General features: G+C 35.9%; 1 protein-coding gene across 2 annotated transcripts in view; it reads right to left on the reverse strand.

Annotated features, from left to right (window-relative positions):
* Positions 1-16876, reverse strand: part of LOC106880628 (switch-associated protein 70) — a 194368-nt gene that overhangs the window by 3494 nt on the left and 173998 nt on the right. For both annotated transcript variants that reach the window (XM_052973732.2, XM_052973733.2), the window contains exon 8: positions 1-2096. This exon is cut by the window's left edge and continues 3494 nt beyond it. In XM_052973732.2, coding sequence (XP_052829692.1) covers positions 1845-2096 — 252 coding nt within the window. In that variant the 3' untranslated portion in view covers positions 1-1844. The remainder of the gene's footprint in view (positions 2097-16876) is intronic.

Here is a 16876-nt window from a genome sequence, read left to right on the forward strand (position 1 = left end):
ATAAGTACCAGTTTGAACTCTGGAATTGATGTAATCAACAAGAACTCCTCCCCAAAATTCCAGACCCTGTGCCTATAATATAAAGGGTTATTATTATTATTATTATTACTATTATTACCTCCACCTTAGCAAAGGCAGAGGTATTGTTTTCAGTTGTGTTTGTTTGAAATGGACAAGATATCTCAAGAACCGCTGGATAGATTTGGATGAAGCTTTAAGGGATGTTTGGCCTCATAACTGGCACCATCTGATTAAATTTTGAGATTGATCCAGTACCAGACAAGGATTCTGGATTATTTTTCCTGTATTTTTACTTAATTTTTGAAAGCGGTCAGGTTCATTTTTAGTATTCTCGTTTGTGAGGGCAGTCGAGTGTATTTCAGATATATTCATTTTAAAACTCATCTCTGGCTAATCATTGAAAGGATGTTGGTGTTGCCTTGGCAGAGATTTGCGCTTTCTGAGTGCTCTTGTTATTATTAATTATTATTATTATTATTATTATTATTATTATTATTATTATTATTAAAGCTGGCCAAATTGTAAGAGGCATCAGACAAAAATACTTAGTACCATTTCTTCTGCCCCTTCATGTCCTGAGTTCAAATTCTATCAAGTCAACTTTGCCTTTCAAACTTTCAGAGCCAGTAAAATAAGAACCAGTTTTATTATCATTATTATTGTTATCACCATCACCATCATCATCATCATCATCATCATCAGAATCGTGTTTTTTCAGTTTGAGTATGCATGTGTATATGAGTGTATTATTGATGTTGTTGCTGATTAAGTCCTAGGTCATTTCCCCTTGTACAGACCCATGATCAATAGTATTGAAGCTATGAACCTGCTCACTATGCCTTGTTATAGCTCCGACCCCCCAAAACACCCCTTCCCATCCCAATGTGTCCTTTAAAAAAAAAAAAAAAAAACGGTGATGGCATGTGTGATTTGAGTGAGATTTAGCTACTGTTGTTGTTTGGCCCCAAGTAATTGCAATCAAGCAGATCAATGGTCAAAGATAATTTCAACTGTAACCATCCTGACTTTTAAGGGTGTGTCTGAGTGTGTGTATGTATGTGAGTACATTCTGTAATGTCTTTTTCTTATTTAAAGAAAGAATTAGTGACCGGGCCAAACAACCATGTAGCCTCAAACCACTCCTGTCCAAACAGACCTATTGATTGCAAGTGAGCCAGCTATGTGCTGACCGTTTTTTTCTTTTCTTTATCGAAAGTATGTAGAAAAATATTATCCAACATGTTGAGTTTTTTTCATTTTTCATTTAAGACATACAGAGTCTGGTTTGTGAGAGACCTGCTATTTCTAGCGTATTGAGAGACCAGTTAGAGGAGCTCTCTCATTTTTTTGTTGTTGCACTTGCTGTAGTTGAATATAGTTATGTTCTTCAAATCTGTTTGATCATTTTCTTGTTTTACTTCTTTCATGCCTTTTCAAAAAAAAGAAAAACATAATATATGGTGGTGCCCCAGCATGGCCACAGCTCATGAGCTGAAACTAGATAAAATATCAGAACTAACATTAATCATTTATAATATACACAAACACACTCACACTTGAGAATCAACTGCCTTTTAATTCTCTTTAGCTTATGATTGCAAACTCCCTTGTTGGTTTGCATGTGAGGTCATGTGTATGAAATGTGAATGCATGTATATATTTGTGTATGCCTGTATGTATATACTGGGAGAGATATTACCAAAAAAAAAAACCGAAAACAAAGGGGACAATATATTGGAAGAAGTATCAACCGTCAGATCAGACAATCATTGTTTTCTCTCTGTTAGTCTCTCCTAAAATTAAAAAAAAACAAAAAAAACTTCCTAGTTACTGCTGCGGCCACCATCGTCATCAGTCAAGTCTTCCTGATTTTCGGTACTGTTATTAAGGCACTTATTTTTATGGTTTTTCTGTAAATCATAATGTGGGAATGCCCCATAACCTCGGTGAGTGATGAATGTTGGACATTTCGGCTGGACCAAGCGAGCTAAGCCAATCGGTTTGACGGTGAATTTTAGTTTTTGTTCCATTTTGCTTCTTTCAGTTTCAACTTGTTTGATTTTCTCTTTTGCACTCTGAATAATGAAAGAATAAAAAGAATAATAGGTTAATAATAGAATAACAGAGTAATAGAATGATAGAACAATAGAATATCAGAATTATTTCTTATTGATTGTCATGTGGTGTGAGGTGACAAATATGCACTCTTGCCCGAGATACCACACAGTGGTACTATATCATTGGGACGCAAACTTATTAGCACATAGCCATTTTTCTGTCTAAGAGAGATGTGCCAAGCACCAGATGCCGAATTCAGGGAATAATATTTTCTTAAATTATTAAATATATGTGTCTGACCCATGCCAGCATGGAAAATGGACGTTAAACAATGATGATGATGATGATGAAGTCTTCTTTGAAGGAATCAGATATTTTCTAACAATGATACAAATCTCTATGATTGTGATATAGATAAACAAAAATAATGTTACATTTTAAATTTTAAAAGTCTTGCATATATTTACTGTTCTACTTATAATTTGTTTTTGTAAACCCTGTGTTAACTGGTTGGTTCCTTTTTCTGAAAGCCTTCGGTTTTGGCAAGGTTTTTACAGCTACATGCATGCCTTCCGAACACCAACCACTTTACATTGTGGACTGGGTGCTCTTCAAGTGGCACCTGTACTGACAGGGTCACCAAGTACCTTGCAAGACAGAAAAAATACCCCTTTTGAGACGGGAGGGGGCATTGGAGGAGGTGATCATGTGTCGGATGATGAAAGATGAGACAGAAACAGGCGTCATACTGTAGAGGAGGTATAAGGTTACTTGGCCGGAGAAAGAGAGAGAGAGAGAGAGAGCAGGAATGAAGACAAAGAAAATACCGCAAAGGAAATACATGGTTACCCAACCTGAGGGAAGTGCAGGAGAAAGAGACAGCAGGATAGAGATGGTGGCAAAATGCTGGGTATACTCACAAGGGAGTATAAATGGATGGTTGAGTAAAGGAAATATATAAATGGGATGGTTGAGTAAAGAAAAAAAGAGATATAGATGGTGGCAAGTGCCAGGGCATAACCTTCTAAAACATCAACGATCACATCATTGAAATCTCAAAGCTATAAGACAATATATGATTACTTAAAACCAATGTGAATAAATGAGCATTAATTACCGTTAACATGATAATCTGAATGCTAAAGGATTAAGTACCTACTCACAAAACTAAGTGCACCAGTTATTACTGGTATAAAGTGTATGCATGAGTGTTCAAATGTATGTGTGTCTTTTTGTACATATGCTTGTGAATGTGTATATAAGTATACACTTGCATGTGTATATATGTGTATGTTTGTATGTGTACATATGTATATGTTTGCATGTGTATATATGTATATGTTTGTATGTGTATATATGTATATGTTTTCATGTGTATGTGTATATATGTTTGTATATATATATATGCTTACATGTGTATATGTAGATATGTATATATTTGCATGCGTACATGTATATATATTTAATGTTTGTATGTGTGTGTATATATATAAGTATATGTTTGTATGTGTATATATGTATATGTCTGTAAATGGGTGTGGAAGGGGACACTTGCATAGTTTACAATGAAGCTTTGAACAAAGTTTGACTGGTTTCTTGTTTAATTTTCAATGCCTCTTACTACCTACAGCGAAAACAACTGTAAAAACAAGTGTATGTATGTGTGTGCATATTATATACACATACATCTTTTTTATAATTTCCTTGTTCATCATTTATTTTACATCCTTGCTCAATTAAAAATAGTTTTGACCAACATTTAACCCTCAATCATACTCAGTCAAAGTGTCCCCTTGCTACCCTTTTAAGGGATGAGATGGGAACACTTCAATAACAGTTCTGGGACACCTCAATCATACTCAGTCAACGTGTCCCCTTGCTACCCTTTTAAGGGATGGGATGGGAACACTTCAATAACAGCTCTGGGACACTTCAATCATACTCAGTCAAAGTGTCCCCTTGCTACCCTTTTAAGGGATGGGATGGGAACACTTCAATAACAGTTCTGGGACACCTCAATCATACTCAGTCAAAGTGTTCCCTTGCTACCCTTTTAAGGGATGGGATGGGAACACTTCAATCATACTCAGTCAAAGTGTCCCCTTGCTACCCTTTTAAGGGATGGGATGGGAACACTTCAATAACAGTTCTGGGATACTTCAATCATACTCAGTCAAAGTGTCTCCTTGCTACCCTTTTAAGGGATGGGATGGGAACACTTCAGTCACAGTTCTGGGACACCTCAATCATACTCAGTCAAAGTGTCCCCTTGCTACCCTTTTAAGGGATGGGATGGGAACACTTCAATAACAGTTCTGGGACACCTCAATCATACTCAGTCAAAGTGTCCCCTTGCTACCCTTTTAAGGGATGGGATGGGAACACTTCTGTCACAGTTCTGGGACACCTCAATCATACTCAGTCAAAGTGTCCCCTTGCTACCCTTTTAAGGGATGGGATGGGAACACTTCAATAACAGTTCTGGGACACCTCAATCATATTCAGTCAAAGTGTCCCCTTGCTACACTTTTAAGGGATGGGATGGGAACACTTCAGTCACAGTTCTGGGACACCTCAATCATACTCAGTCAAAGTGTCCCCTTGCTACCCTTTTAAGGGATGGGATGGGAACACTTCAATAACAGTTCTGGGACACCTCAATCATACTCAGTCAAAGTGTCCCCTTGCTACACGTTTAAGGGATGGGATGGGAACACTTCAGTCACAGTTCTGGGACACCTCAATCATACTCAGTCAAAGTGTACCCTTTTAAGGGATGGGATGGGAACACTTCAGTCACAGTTCTGGGACTCCTCAATCATACTCAAGAGTCCCCTTGCCTTCGTTTTAAGGGATGGGATGGGAACACTTCAGTCACAGTTCTGGGATACCTCGATCATACTCAGTCTGGATGTCCCCATCCCACCCTTTACCCTTTATTATTCAGAATTTTTCCGTTATATGTAAAGCTCACTTATTCGCATTGTTTCAAATTAATTAGGCATTGTTTCAAATTAATTAGGCATTATCTCATAGCTTTAAGAATTCAATGTGATGAGGCAGCAAGCTGGCAAAATTCTTATTATGCTGGGCAAAGTGCTTAGAGGCATTTCATCTGTCTTTATGTTCCGAGTTCAAATTCTGCTGAAGTCGACTTTGCCTTTCATCTTTTAGGGATCTATAAAATAAGTACCAGAATATTGGGGGTCGATATAACTGTGTTGTCCACTCCCCCACAATAATGTGATTGTAGCATTTTTGGAATAATATTGAAGGGTAGGTGTGAGAGATCAAATCTAGCTGGTTTGAACATAAAACTCGTAAAATATTTGGGCCTTTTATAGTCAGTTTATAAACTAAAGAGTTAATGGGAAACTAACACCATGTTTATCAAATGTATCCACTTTTTTTCTTTAAAAGTTGTAGACCATGACTTGAGGGAGATTTAACTGCTCCTTCTAACAGTTTCAATGACCATGTAGAGGCTGGCTTCCTTGACGACTAAAATAGTTTATATTTCTATCTTTATACATTGTTGCAACATTGTTTTGTTTCCTTCCTTTTTTTTTTTTTTTGATAAATAAGGATTTCATCTAAATTACATAAAATAGGTTGTCATTAGAGTAATCAATCTGTTTTTTAATTCAGCAAGTTATCACATGTAATACAGTGAGCCAATATACTGCAATTAACTGAGATTATGCAATTAATAGACAAAATTTCCTAGGATGGGGGCTTAAGGTCACAAAGCAACAAGCAAGGGAGATAATTCCAGTAATACCCAATAATCAAAATTTTAGCAAACATAAAACGTGGTTATTTGACTGGAAACTGCTGCTGCTTATAATTGTTTAAGGAGAGAGAGAGAGAGAGAGGGAGAGAGAGAGAGAGAGAGAGAGAGAGAAAGTGATTACATTGAGATGAGAGAGAGGATGGATATTCTTATATAAGAAATTTTATGGTTCTACTACTTTAACTGACTAGACTCAGTGATCAATATATATAAGAAAAGGTAAGTTCGAAAAGAACAATTCAAACTTTTTGGGGGATCCAAAAAGAGAGAAAAGGTGATTTCTAATAAGGATTCATCATATTTATGAAAATCAGCCAAAACAGGTAATAAGAATATTCTTAATTTTATTTTTTTATTTTCAATTATAATTATAATCACTATGATATCCAGTTTTATAAGAAATCTATTTCTGTTTCAACTTCTTTTCTCCATTCTTTAATACTTGTTTATGGTATATTCATATACCTATAATGAATCTTCTCAAATATATATGTGTGTGTGTGTGTGTGAGGTTTCTCTCTCCTAGTGAAAGGAAGATTATATGAAGCTTGCATAGGGACAGTAATTTTACTTGGTAGTAAGATATGGGCCCTGAATGCTGAGGACATGTGAAGTTTAGAGAGGAATGAGACTAATATGTTCTGCTAGATGTGTAATGTTAGTGTACATGTTCATCTCAGTGCTAGTGTTTTGAGAGAGAGAGAGAGAGAGAGAAGTCAGGCATAATAGGAATTAGATGCAGTATGCAAAAGAAAAGACTGTGTTGGTTTTGTCATGCAATGTGGATGAATGCTGACAGCTCCATAAAGAAGAGTCAATCAGTCAAAGTAGATGGAACATGTAGAAGTAGGAGACATAAGATGTCCCAGGAAGACATGGGATGAAGTACTGAAGAATGACTTCAGGACACTGAACCTTTCAGGTGAGATGACAAAAGCCCGAAATGCTTGGTACCTTGCTGTTACTCAAGAAGACCCATACTCCACAGTAGATGTTCTAAGGCCAGTCTCCCCTGGCAAAGATGATTGACTTGAAAGAGTCCTGTGCTGGTGCCATGCAAAAAGTACTCGTGCCAGTGCCAGGTAATAGGTAAATACCAGGACAGCGTAAAAGCACCCAGCACATTCTGTAAAGTGGTTGGCAGTAAGAAGGGCATCCAGCCGTAGAGACCATGCCAAATCAGACAACTGGAACCTGGTGCAGCTCTCCATCTCTGGTCAAACTGTCCAACAGATGGCAGCATGAAGAATATAAGTTAAATGATGATGATGATAATGGTGATGATGATATATATATATAATATCATCATCATCATCACCATTATCAACATCTGTTTTCCATGCTGGTATGGGTTGAACAGTGTGATGAGAACTCATGAAACAGAGGACTACACCAAGTTCCAATGTTTTGCCTTAGCAAGGTTTCTACAGCTGGATGCTCTTCCTGACACCAACCATTTCACAGAGTGGATTTTATATGGCACTGACATTAGTGATACCACCAAGTAACTCTTAAGATCAAACCCCTAAACTTAAAAAGGCTGTAGTACTGTGGTCTTATGCCAAATAATGAGAGGTCAAAGTATGATGGGAGACAGGAACAGGGGTCTTACTGTAGGAGAGATACGAGGTTGCCCCTGTAGGAAAAGAGGATGGTGGTAAAGATGTGTGAGGGTAAACTCTCATTTACAGGAAGGTAAATAAAAAAGGCATGGCCAGGTAAGTTCATGAGGAGAGAAAGAGACAGAAAGAAGGGAAAGAGTAAAACTAACTATAAATATCAACAATATGGCTGAGGGTGAAATACCTCTAGGAAAAGCATTCTCCATATTAAATATAATTCAAAGACTGAGATTTTCCAATTGCATGCCAAACTCAATAAGATAATCAATGCTTTGTTAATAAAATCCAGGTTTTAAAAGACAAAGCCATATGGTTTTCATGTATTCCAATGGATAAAGACATTTGTGGTGATCTCATATATTTTCTAGAAATTGCAGTGATGTGAAGTGACAATAAAAACGGATGCTTTTAAATCTCTATTCAAGTGATGATGTTTAGTAATGTGAAAGCATAGATTGTAAATTCGGTGCAGTATGAGCCATTTATCTTTTAATCCAGCATTCATAAAATGCAAGAGAAAATCACAATGAGAAAGTTCCGCCCCACCAAATGAGTCTAGCTTGTTGATACTGAATCAGTTTTTTTTTTTTAATTTCATTTTCAATACATTATCTCTATTGTGATTAAATTTCAATACATTAACTGTTTTGTGATAGCATTATAAACTGTCTATGTTGTCTTTTATTTTTTTTTCTTAGTTAATTTTGAAAATAATCAATAATTTGAGAGATTCAGTCAAAGCAACTAGCTTTTCCATTAAGCTAATGTTTATAATGTTACTTAAAAAGAAAAAAATTCTTACATAAAATAGTATTGAAATGCTTTGAATTTTAAATTTGAAAACTTAGAATTTTTTGTATAATGAAACATCATCATCATCGTCATTATCATTTAATGTCTGTTTTCCATGCTGGCATGGGTGGAACAACTTGACAAGATTTAGCAGTTGCATGAAGTTCCAATGTCAGCTCTGACATGGTTTCCATGACTGGATGAAGAGAGGAAGATGGAGAAAAATCCTTCCCCGAGCCATATGGGGGTCAGTTTCTTAGTTTTTGTGGTGCATAGATGGGATGCCAGTTTGTCACAGGATTATTCAAATTCGCCAGCCAAGTGGGACTGGAACACTTCATGCTCGAGAGTACAATGCATCACCCGGTTCAGGAATTGAAACCACAACCTTACAGTCATGAATCCAACACCCTAACCATGAAGTCATGCACCTCCACTATGACAAGATGCCCATCCTAATTCCAACCACTTTATGGTATGCACTGGCCTAGGACCAATAGCAGAAAGAATTATTAGTATAATACCGAATTCTTGATAACTCCATTTATCTGTTCTAATTAAGGCTACTTCTTTGATTACTGAACACTAATTTTAATTAGTTCTCATTCCAGTCACAAGTGTAGGTGCAAATGTGGGTGTGTACAAGAACATGGTTCCGGGTTCAGTCCCACTGCATGGCACCTTGGACATACCCTCAGGCCAACCAAAACCTTGAGTGGATTTGGTAGATGGAAACTGAAAGAAGCCCATCATATGTGTATATATATGTGTGTGCGTGTATATGTTGGTTTGTCTATGTTTGCCCTCCCCCATCACTTGACAACCGATGCTGGCGTGTTTACGTCCTGTAACTTAGTGGTTCGGCAAAAGGGACCGATAGAAAAAGTACTAGGCTTACAAAGAATAAGTCCTGGGGGTTGATTCGTTCGACTAAAGCAAGTGCTCCAGCATGGCTGCAGTCAAATGACTGAAACAAGTAAAAATAAAATATATATATATATATATATATATTTACACACACACACACACACATGTATACATGTGCCTATGTGTGTGTATCTGTGTTTGTCTCCCACTATTGCTTGACAACTGGCACTGGCTTGTTTACATCCCTGTAACTCAGTGCTTTGTTAAAAGGGAGTGATAGAATAAGTACCAGACTTTTTATACAATAAGTACTATGATGATGATGGTTGATGTATTTGACTGAACCGTTCAAGAGATGTCACAGCATGTCTTCAGCACAATGACTGGAACCAGTAAAAAGATAGATGATACAGACTCATTTGAGGTTGTTCAACTCCTTAGCATTCTGATCATTTTGTCAAAATGTAATGCTTCTTCATTCACACAGTTTTTAATTAATCATGCAATATCTCAGTGCTTTGATATTGCAATGATGGGCTTGCTTAGTTTTAGAATGACATTGTAAGGTAGGTGCGAGAGGCCAGATCTAGCCAGTTTGAACATAACACAGGTAGAGTATTTAGGCCAGATATTACTGGTTTCTACTAAAAGGTTAAAGTGCACATTAGATGTGTACAGTCTTGAAATAAACCATGAGATTATTATTTCTGTATTAACCGTTTAGCATTCAGATTACTCTGCTAAATGTAATGCTTCTTTATTCACATCACTATGGAATTAATAATGCTTTGTCTCATTGCTTTGAGATTCTAAAGATGTATACTGTTAGCTTTTAGAATGACGTTGTAGGGTAGGTGTGAAAGGCCACATTTGGCCAGTTCTAACATAAAACAAGAAGAATATTTTGGCTGGATATGACCAGTTTAACTCCTCAGTATTCAGATTATTGTGTCAAATGTAATGCTTCTTTATCGACATTCTTTTAAATTAATCTTGCATTATCTCATAGCTTTGAGATTCCAATGATGGGTTTGTTTATCTTTAGAATGACATTGTAGGGTAGGTGCGAGAGGCCAGATCTGGTCAGTTTGAACATAAAACATGTAGAATATTTAAGCCAGATATTACTGGTTTCTACTAAAAGGTTAAAATGCACATTAGGTGTGTACAGTCTTGAAATAAACCAGGAGGCTATTGTTTTTGCATTAATCCTTTAGATCTTAGATTAATTAATTAATCTATCAAATATAATTCTTATTTTATTCACATTATTTTCAGTTAATCATGTATTATTCTCATAGGCGCAGGAGTGGCTGTGCGGTAAGTAGCTTGATTATCAACCACATGGTTCCGGGTTCAGTCCCACTGCGTGGCATCTTGGGCAAGTGTCTTCTACTATAGCCTCAGGCCGACCAAAGCCTTGTGAATGGATTTGGTAGACGGAAACTGAAAGAAGCCCATCGTATATATGTATATGTGTGTGTGTGTGTGTATGTGTGTTTGTCCCCCTAGCATTGCTTGACAACCAATGCTGGTGTGCTTATGTCCCTGTAACTTAGCGGTTTGGCAAAAGAGACCGATAGAATAAATACTAGGCTTACAAAGAATAAATCCTGGGGTCGATTTGCTCTACTAAAGGCGGTGCTCCAGCATGGCCACAGTCAAATGACTGACACAAGTAAAAGAGTAAAAAGAGAATAGCTTTGAGATTTTGATGATGTGATTGTTTATTTTTGGAGTGACATCATAGGGTAGGTATGACTAAGTAATTTAATCCTTTTTAAGCAAGTAAGTCTTGATTTGGTTGCTATTTCCAACAAAACAAACACCCAAGTGGAAGCTTTTTTGTTGACTCATCTTTTGGCTCAGTTTTCCTAATGAATATCTTTGTGTCTTAGTTCCACAAATATCTCTTCAATATCATTATAATTGAACTCCTTCAAAAATCGGATGAGTCAACAACGCACAACCCTCCTGACAAATCTATCTTGCAATTCTCTCCTGCAACATTTATGTGGAAAATTAAACATATTTATCATGTCTATATTTATTTTCTTCTTAATTTCAGTAAATTCCATATGGCACATAATATTCCGAAACATAAAAAATGTTAAAGGGTAAAGACCATAGCACCCTCTTCAGAACATGCTCCTCATCTCTCCTCAACACATGCCTATACCACCGCACTCCATTCACACTTGCCAGCCATTCCACTGATTCCTATAACCCCAGCATCACCATTAAGTCCTCAATCTTCCTCTTATCAAACAGCCTCACACCACACATAAGTGGGTATTTAAAAAAAAAAAAAAAAAAAAAAAAAACCCTTGCATTTTTTCCATGCAGAATTTAAACAAGCAGTGCAAAAATGCTGCACGATTGTAGTGAATGGGGGCTGCTTAATGTGCCATATTGGCAGACATGTGCAATTATCAAGGTCTGAGCTTATTAGTCACCAGTAGAGTCACAAAGAAAGTTGGCGTGCTTTCACAAACACATAACCACTTACAAAATGAAACACAAAGTTTTGGAAAAAATCGTGTTGTGTTTCGGCACGTATGAGGGGGTGCTGGAAAGATCATGGCTTTGGGTAAAAGAAAATATTTAACATATTCCCCTCTCAAATTCACACACCTATTGCAGCAGTCCAGTTTTTCTAAGTCCTGTAAAAGAATTTGGAAGGATGGGCTTCCAACCAAACCTCAAAGCCAGGAACTTTTCAGCAAACCCATCTGTGTGTGTGTGTGTGTGTGCGTTATATGAGGGGGTGCTGGAAAGTTCCTTGCTTTTGGTAAAAGAAAATAGAGGAGCATTAGTTAATTATGATTTTATTCAACATCTCTCAGATTCACACATTTACTGTCACGGTCCTTCAGCATTTATTTTTCTGAAAGTTATGGGGAAATTAAGTTGTTGGTGATGGGTGGGGGTACTCATGAATATCAATAATGTCAAGTCACAAATAAATTTCTTATCACATTTCTCAAACAATTATATAATAATCAGTCAGCTAATTAATTCCTCTTTATTCATTTCTACAGTTTGGTGCCTCATTCCCTCTGATGATGTTTCTTCATAACTTTTAAATACATATTTTCAAATGAAATTTTGCAGAAATGTGTTTTCAACAGTATAGATTAAATACAATTATGTTGATAAAATTAACAAAGAAATAACTAAAAGAGATGACAAGATGAGTTTCAAATCATTCCCCCATTTCAAGACTGTTTCTTCTTATTTCTCTTTAAATATTTTTTTAAATGAAATATGGGCACTTCTTCATCTCTAGGGTCTCATCAAAGTAAAAAGTGTTCACTTTGTCATAATTAAAAGTGTTTGTACTTTAGATTTATGAAGAAACAAAGTCGGGATGTGGGGCCTAATCCAAACTCATTCAAAATTTTATTCTTCCTTTTATCAACATAATTGTAATTAAATCAAGGAAAACATTTTTGTAAAATTTTATTTTTCAGAAAGTTAATGAGAAACTACTTTATGGGGTATTAAACTGTAGTTATGCCCAACACCACACATTTAGTACATTACCCAAAGGTCAATATTTTCTTTCTATTAAATGTGGCAAGTTGGCAGAAACGTTAGCATGCCGGGCGAAATGCTTAGCGGTGTTACATCTGTCTTTACGTTCTGAGTTCAAATTCTGCTGAGGTCGAGTTTGCCTTTCATCCTTTTGGGATCAATAAATTAAGTACCAGTTACATACTGGGGTTGATCTAATTGACTGACCCCACTCCCCTAAAATTTTGGGCCTTGTACCTAGAGTAGAAAAGTATTTTCTTTCTATACATCTCATGTACATTTCAGTTTTCTCCATTTTAATTGTTATCTTCTAACATTTGGTTATTTTTCTTTTCTCTTTACGAATATGGGTTTTCTTTTTTTTTTGCACCCAAGTTTTCTCATCCTGTCAGTCGAGTCATCAGTTTGATTGGAAATAGATCAGAAAGATATATTTTTTTCACTTCAAATATTGACAATAAATAGGAAAATGTACAAAAATAACTTTGCTTTCCTTCTGAAGGACTGAAACTAATAAATATATATTTAAAAATATGTATATACAATATATTTTCCCTTTCATGGTCCTAAATTCAAATCAGTCTTTCAAAACGATCCCATTTTTAATTGTTCTTTAGTTATTCATGAGCTGGGGGCTTTCATAATTTTTGTTTTTTAAATTAAGGTGAATTTCTTTTTTCATTTCAATTAAAATGTTTAGTTTTGTCAATTGATTTCTAAGTTAAACACATCAAGGAATTGGGAAATGTAAAAAATTATGTCCTACCACAGAGAAACACCAAGGTATCAAACTAATTAGTGTCGTGTTAAGGTATTCGGTTGAAATATCATTTAATGTAAAGAAATAAAATGAAATTACCCAAATTAAAACAAAACCAATTAACAAAACCACAGTTCCTTCGAGACAAACAACAAAATAAGTCAAATACATATAATAATATATATATATATATATATATATATACATACAGAACTATTAAAAGACCAATTTAAATTTAGGACTGTAAAGGGGAGGATGTGTGAAGAGATCTCAGTTTTCATTTCTTAATACCATTGTTTACTTTAACTTATTAAACTAATTTTGTAGATAAGATTTCTCAGTAAAAAAAAACAAAAAAAACAAACTATTTTCAAGTTTATTTGAATGCATGTGGAATGGCATCAAAAGAAGATTGAAAAGAATACAGTTCTATATTTAAGAGATGAGGAATTATGTACATTATTTACGTTTGACGGATATTTGTCCTCATCTTTTTTGTTGTTAACACAACGTTTCGGCTGATATACCCTCCAGCCTTCGTCAGGTGTCTTGGGGAAATTTCAAACATGGGTTCTCATTCCTAAGGTATTTTTCAATGTTATTATTATTATTATTATTCAGTTCTATATTTAAGAGATGAGGAATTATGTACACTATTTACATTTGACGGATATTTGTCCTCATCTCGTATGTTGTTAACACAATGTTTCGGCTGATATTGAAGGCTGGAAAGTATATCAGCTGAAATGTTGTCTTAACAACAAACAAGATGAGGACAAATATCCGTCAAATGTAAATAATGTATTGAAAAGAATGTTTGGTACTTGAGATAAAACATTTGAGTATAATATTTTTGAAGTCTGATAAAATGAAACGACAACCAGGAAACTGCATGATTTTGACTGTTGGGGTCATTACATCTTATGATATTCAATTCATGTCCAAACATGCATATCGAAAGGAATTTGGCATTTTGAACCCTATTGCTGATAGGGAAAGCAAATCTGAAAACCAGCCCGAGGTCATATATTTTTCCACATTTCAAGGTTGGCACCAAAGGACAAAACTAGGATTCAAAAGCTAAGTATTAGAACAGATAAAAAACTGGGATAAATTACTTTGATATAAAATCTAGCCAGGGCTGAATATTTTCTAGTGATAAAATATTGTTGGTGTTTATATTTGAAAACATTTATTTCAATTGAAAACTTAAAATTGAATTGTAATTTGATTGTAAATACTGAAGAAAAGTGAACTAGTTTAGTATTTTTTTTACAACAAATTAGACTAAAAATATATAGGAGGGAGGGAGAGCACCATGAGTTATATTTACTGCATTTTTGACTGAGGGAAAAAAAAATGTATCTTTTACAAATGTTTGGTAACTTACAAAAACTATTGTTGTTGGCACTCAGTCGCTTACGACGTCTAGGGTTCCAGTTGATCCGATCAACGGAACAGCCTGCTCATGAAATTAACGTGCAAGTGGCTGAGCACTCCACAGACACGTGTACCCTTAACGTAGTTCTGGGGGATATTCAGCATGACACAGTGTGACAAGGCTGACCCTTTGAATTTCAGGCACAACAAAAACAAGAAGTAAGAGTGAGAGAAAGTTGTGGTGAAAGAGTACAGCAGGGTTCGCCACCATCCCCTGCCAGAGCCTCGTGGAGCTTTAGGTGTTTTCACTCAATAAACACTCACAACACCCGGTCTGGGAATCGAAACCGCGATCCTATGACCGCGAGTCCGCTGCCCTAACCACTGGGCCATTGCCCTCCACACAAAAACTATATCAGGAAGTAAACGAACTTCTCTAAATGAATTAAACTATTAAAACATTCATCAGAAGAGAACCTCCTAAAATTATTTGTACACCAATTTGAACTTTCTTATTTGATCTGGGGAATAGTCTTCCCCCACCTTCTGCTGCTTAATCCCCCTCACCCACTTTTTTCCTTGTAAGTAAAATTAATTTTGTTATACACTGGGGAGGGGGATAAAAAGAAAAAGAGAAAAAAAAACATTTAAGAAAATTATTTCCTTTCCCTTTGAGTATTTTCAAACAAATTTAGGTTATGCAAAATGAGTAAGACAAAATAAATTTGCTTTTTAATTCTCTGGTATTACTTTTGAAAAACCAAGGACTCATAACACATCAATATCCATCTTTAGCTATCAGAAAGATCAGATATGCAACAAAAATTCCAAATATTTAGATCAAATGAAAGAGGATCATGGCAAAATATGATACATAAAATGAAACCTGGCTAAATCTAAAATCTCAACATAAAATATTCTCTATGGCTTTTTTTCTATATGTAGGAGTAGCTCTGTTCCCTGTTATTTAGAGGCCATGCAGTTTAAGAGAAGAAATTACTGAAATTAGTCATTACTCATTTTGCCCCGTTTTTGAAAATAGAAAATTGTCAATAAGACAGTATGTGTGTGGTGGGGTGGTAGAATTTACTTGGAATCCAACAAAGAAAAGAATTTTTATTGTTAAACACTAAAAATTATCCAAATATTTTATTAGTAACCTCAGTTGCAATTAAGTCAAAGTTGAGGGGGGGGGGGATTACATCACCTATGTTCCAAACTCTAAAACAACCATGTTGACCAATTTTTATTCTCAAAGATGATGCAACAGTACAAAATGATGCAATATTTACATCCCAATAGTTCCAAATAAACAGAAAAAATAACGAGAATTACTCATTTTGCCCCAGTTACAAGGTACTGCAGGGATTAGATTATAGGTAGCTTGAGGAAGTTACATATAAAGAACCAAATATATATTTATATCTACATTACAGGCTATCTTTTACCATCTATTTCTTGTTAGGTTAGGTTGATACCCTTCCCTAAGATAGTACTGCTATTGAGTACACACTCTTGAAGAAGTAATAATGAATTAATTCACCAAGTGACATCACTGGAACTAATAGAAAAAGGACCAACAAAGAGCTGTGCCAAAATACACTCAACGGTCATAGATTTCTACCAACTGCAGTATAATGGAAGACACCAGTTAACAAAACCTCACCAACATTGATCCCATGATCAGATCGAACCCAACACACCTTGAACTACTGTGTTCAATTGGCGTTTCATGGTGTAGCCAAAAGGAAAAAAGCCACCTATGAACTCTTTTAAAGGACATTGGCAACTGGTTGAGGAACAAGAGAAAGTCGTGGAGGCTTCCGCCTCCACGAATAGAAAAAGAAAGATAAGTAACGGCAGTTGCTCACCAGTTAAAGAGCAGTCTGCGAGTGAAGAGAAGGGCCCTCCGGATGTGCTGGTGGAGGCCCCACCCCCCACAGACGATAAAAGGAAAAAGAAAAGAAACGGAGATGGACGGCGGATGCCATTGTGCTGCCAGTTGAACCCGAGGCCCCTCCGGTGGGTAGTGAGCCACTGGAGGAG

Source organism: Octopus bimaculoides, chromosome Z, assembly GCF_046866305.1.
Source record: "Octopus bimaculoides isolate indiv1 chromosome Z, ASM4686630v1, whole genome shotgun sequence".
Lineage (NCBI taxonomy): Eukaryota > Metazoa > Mollusca > Cephalopoda > Octopoda > Octopodidae > Octopus > Octopus bimaculoides.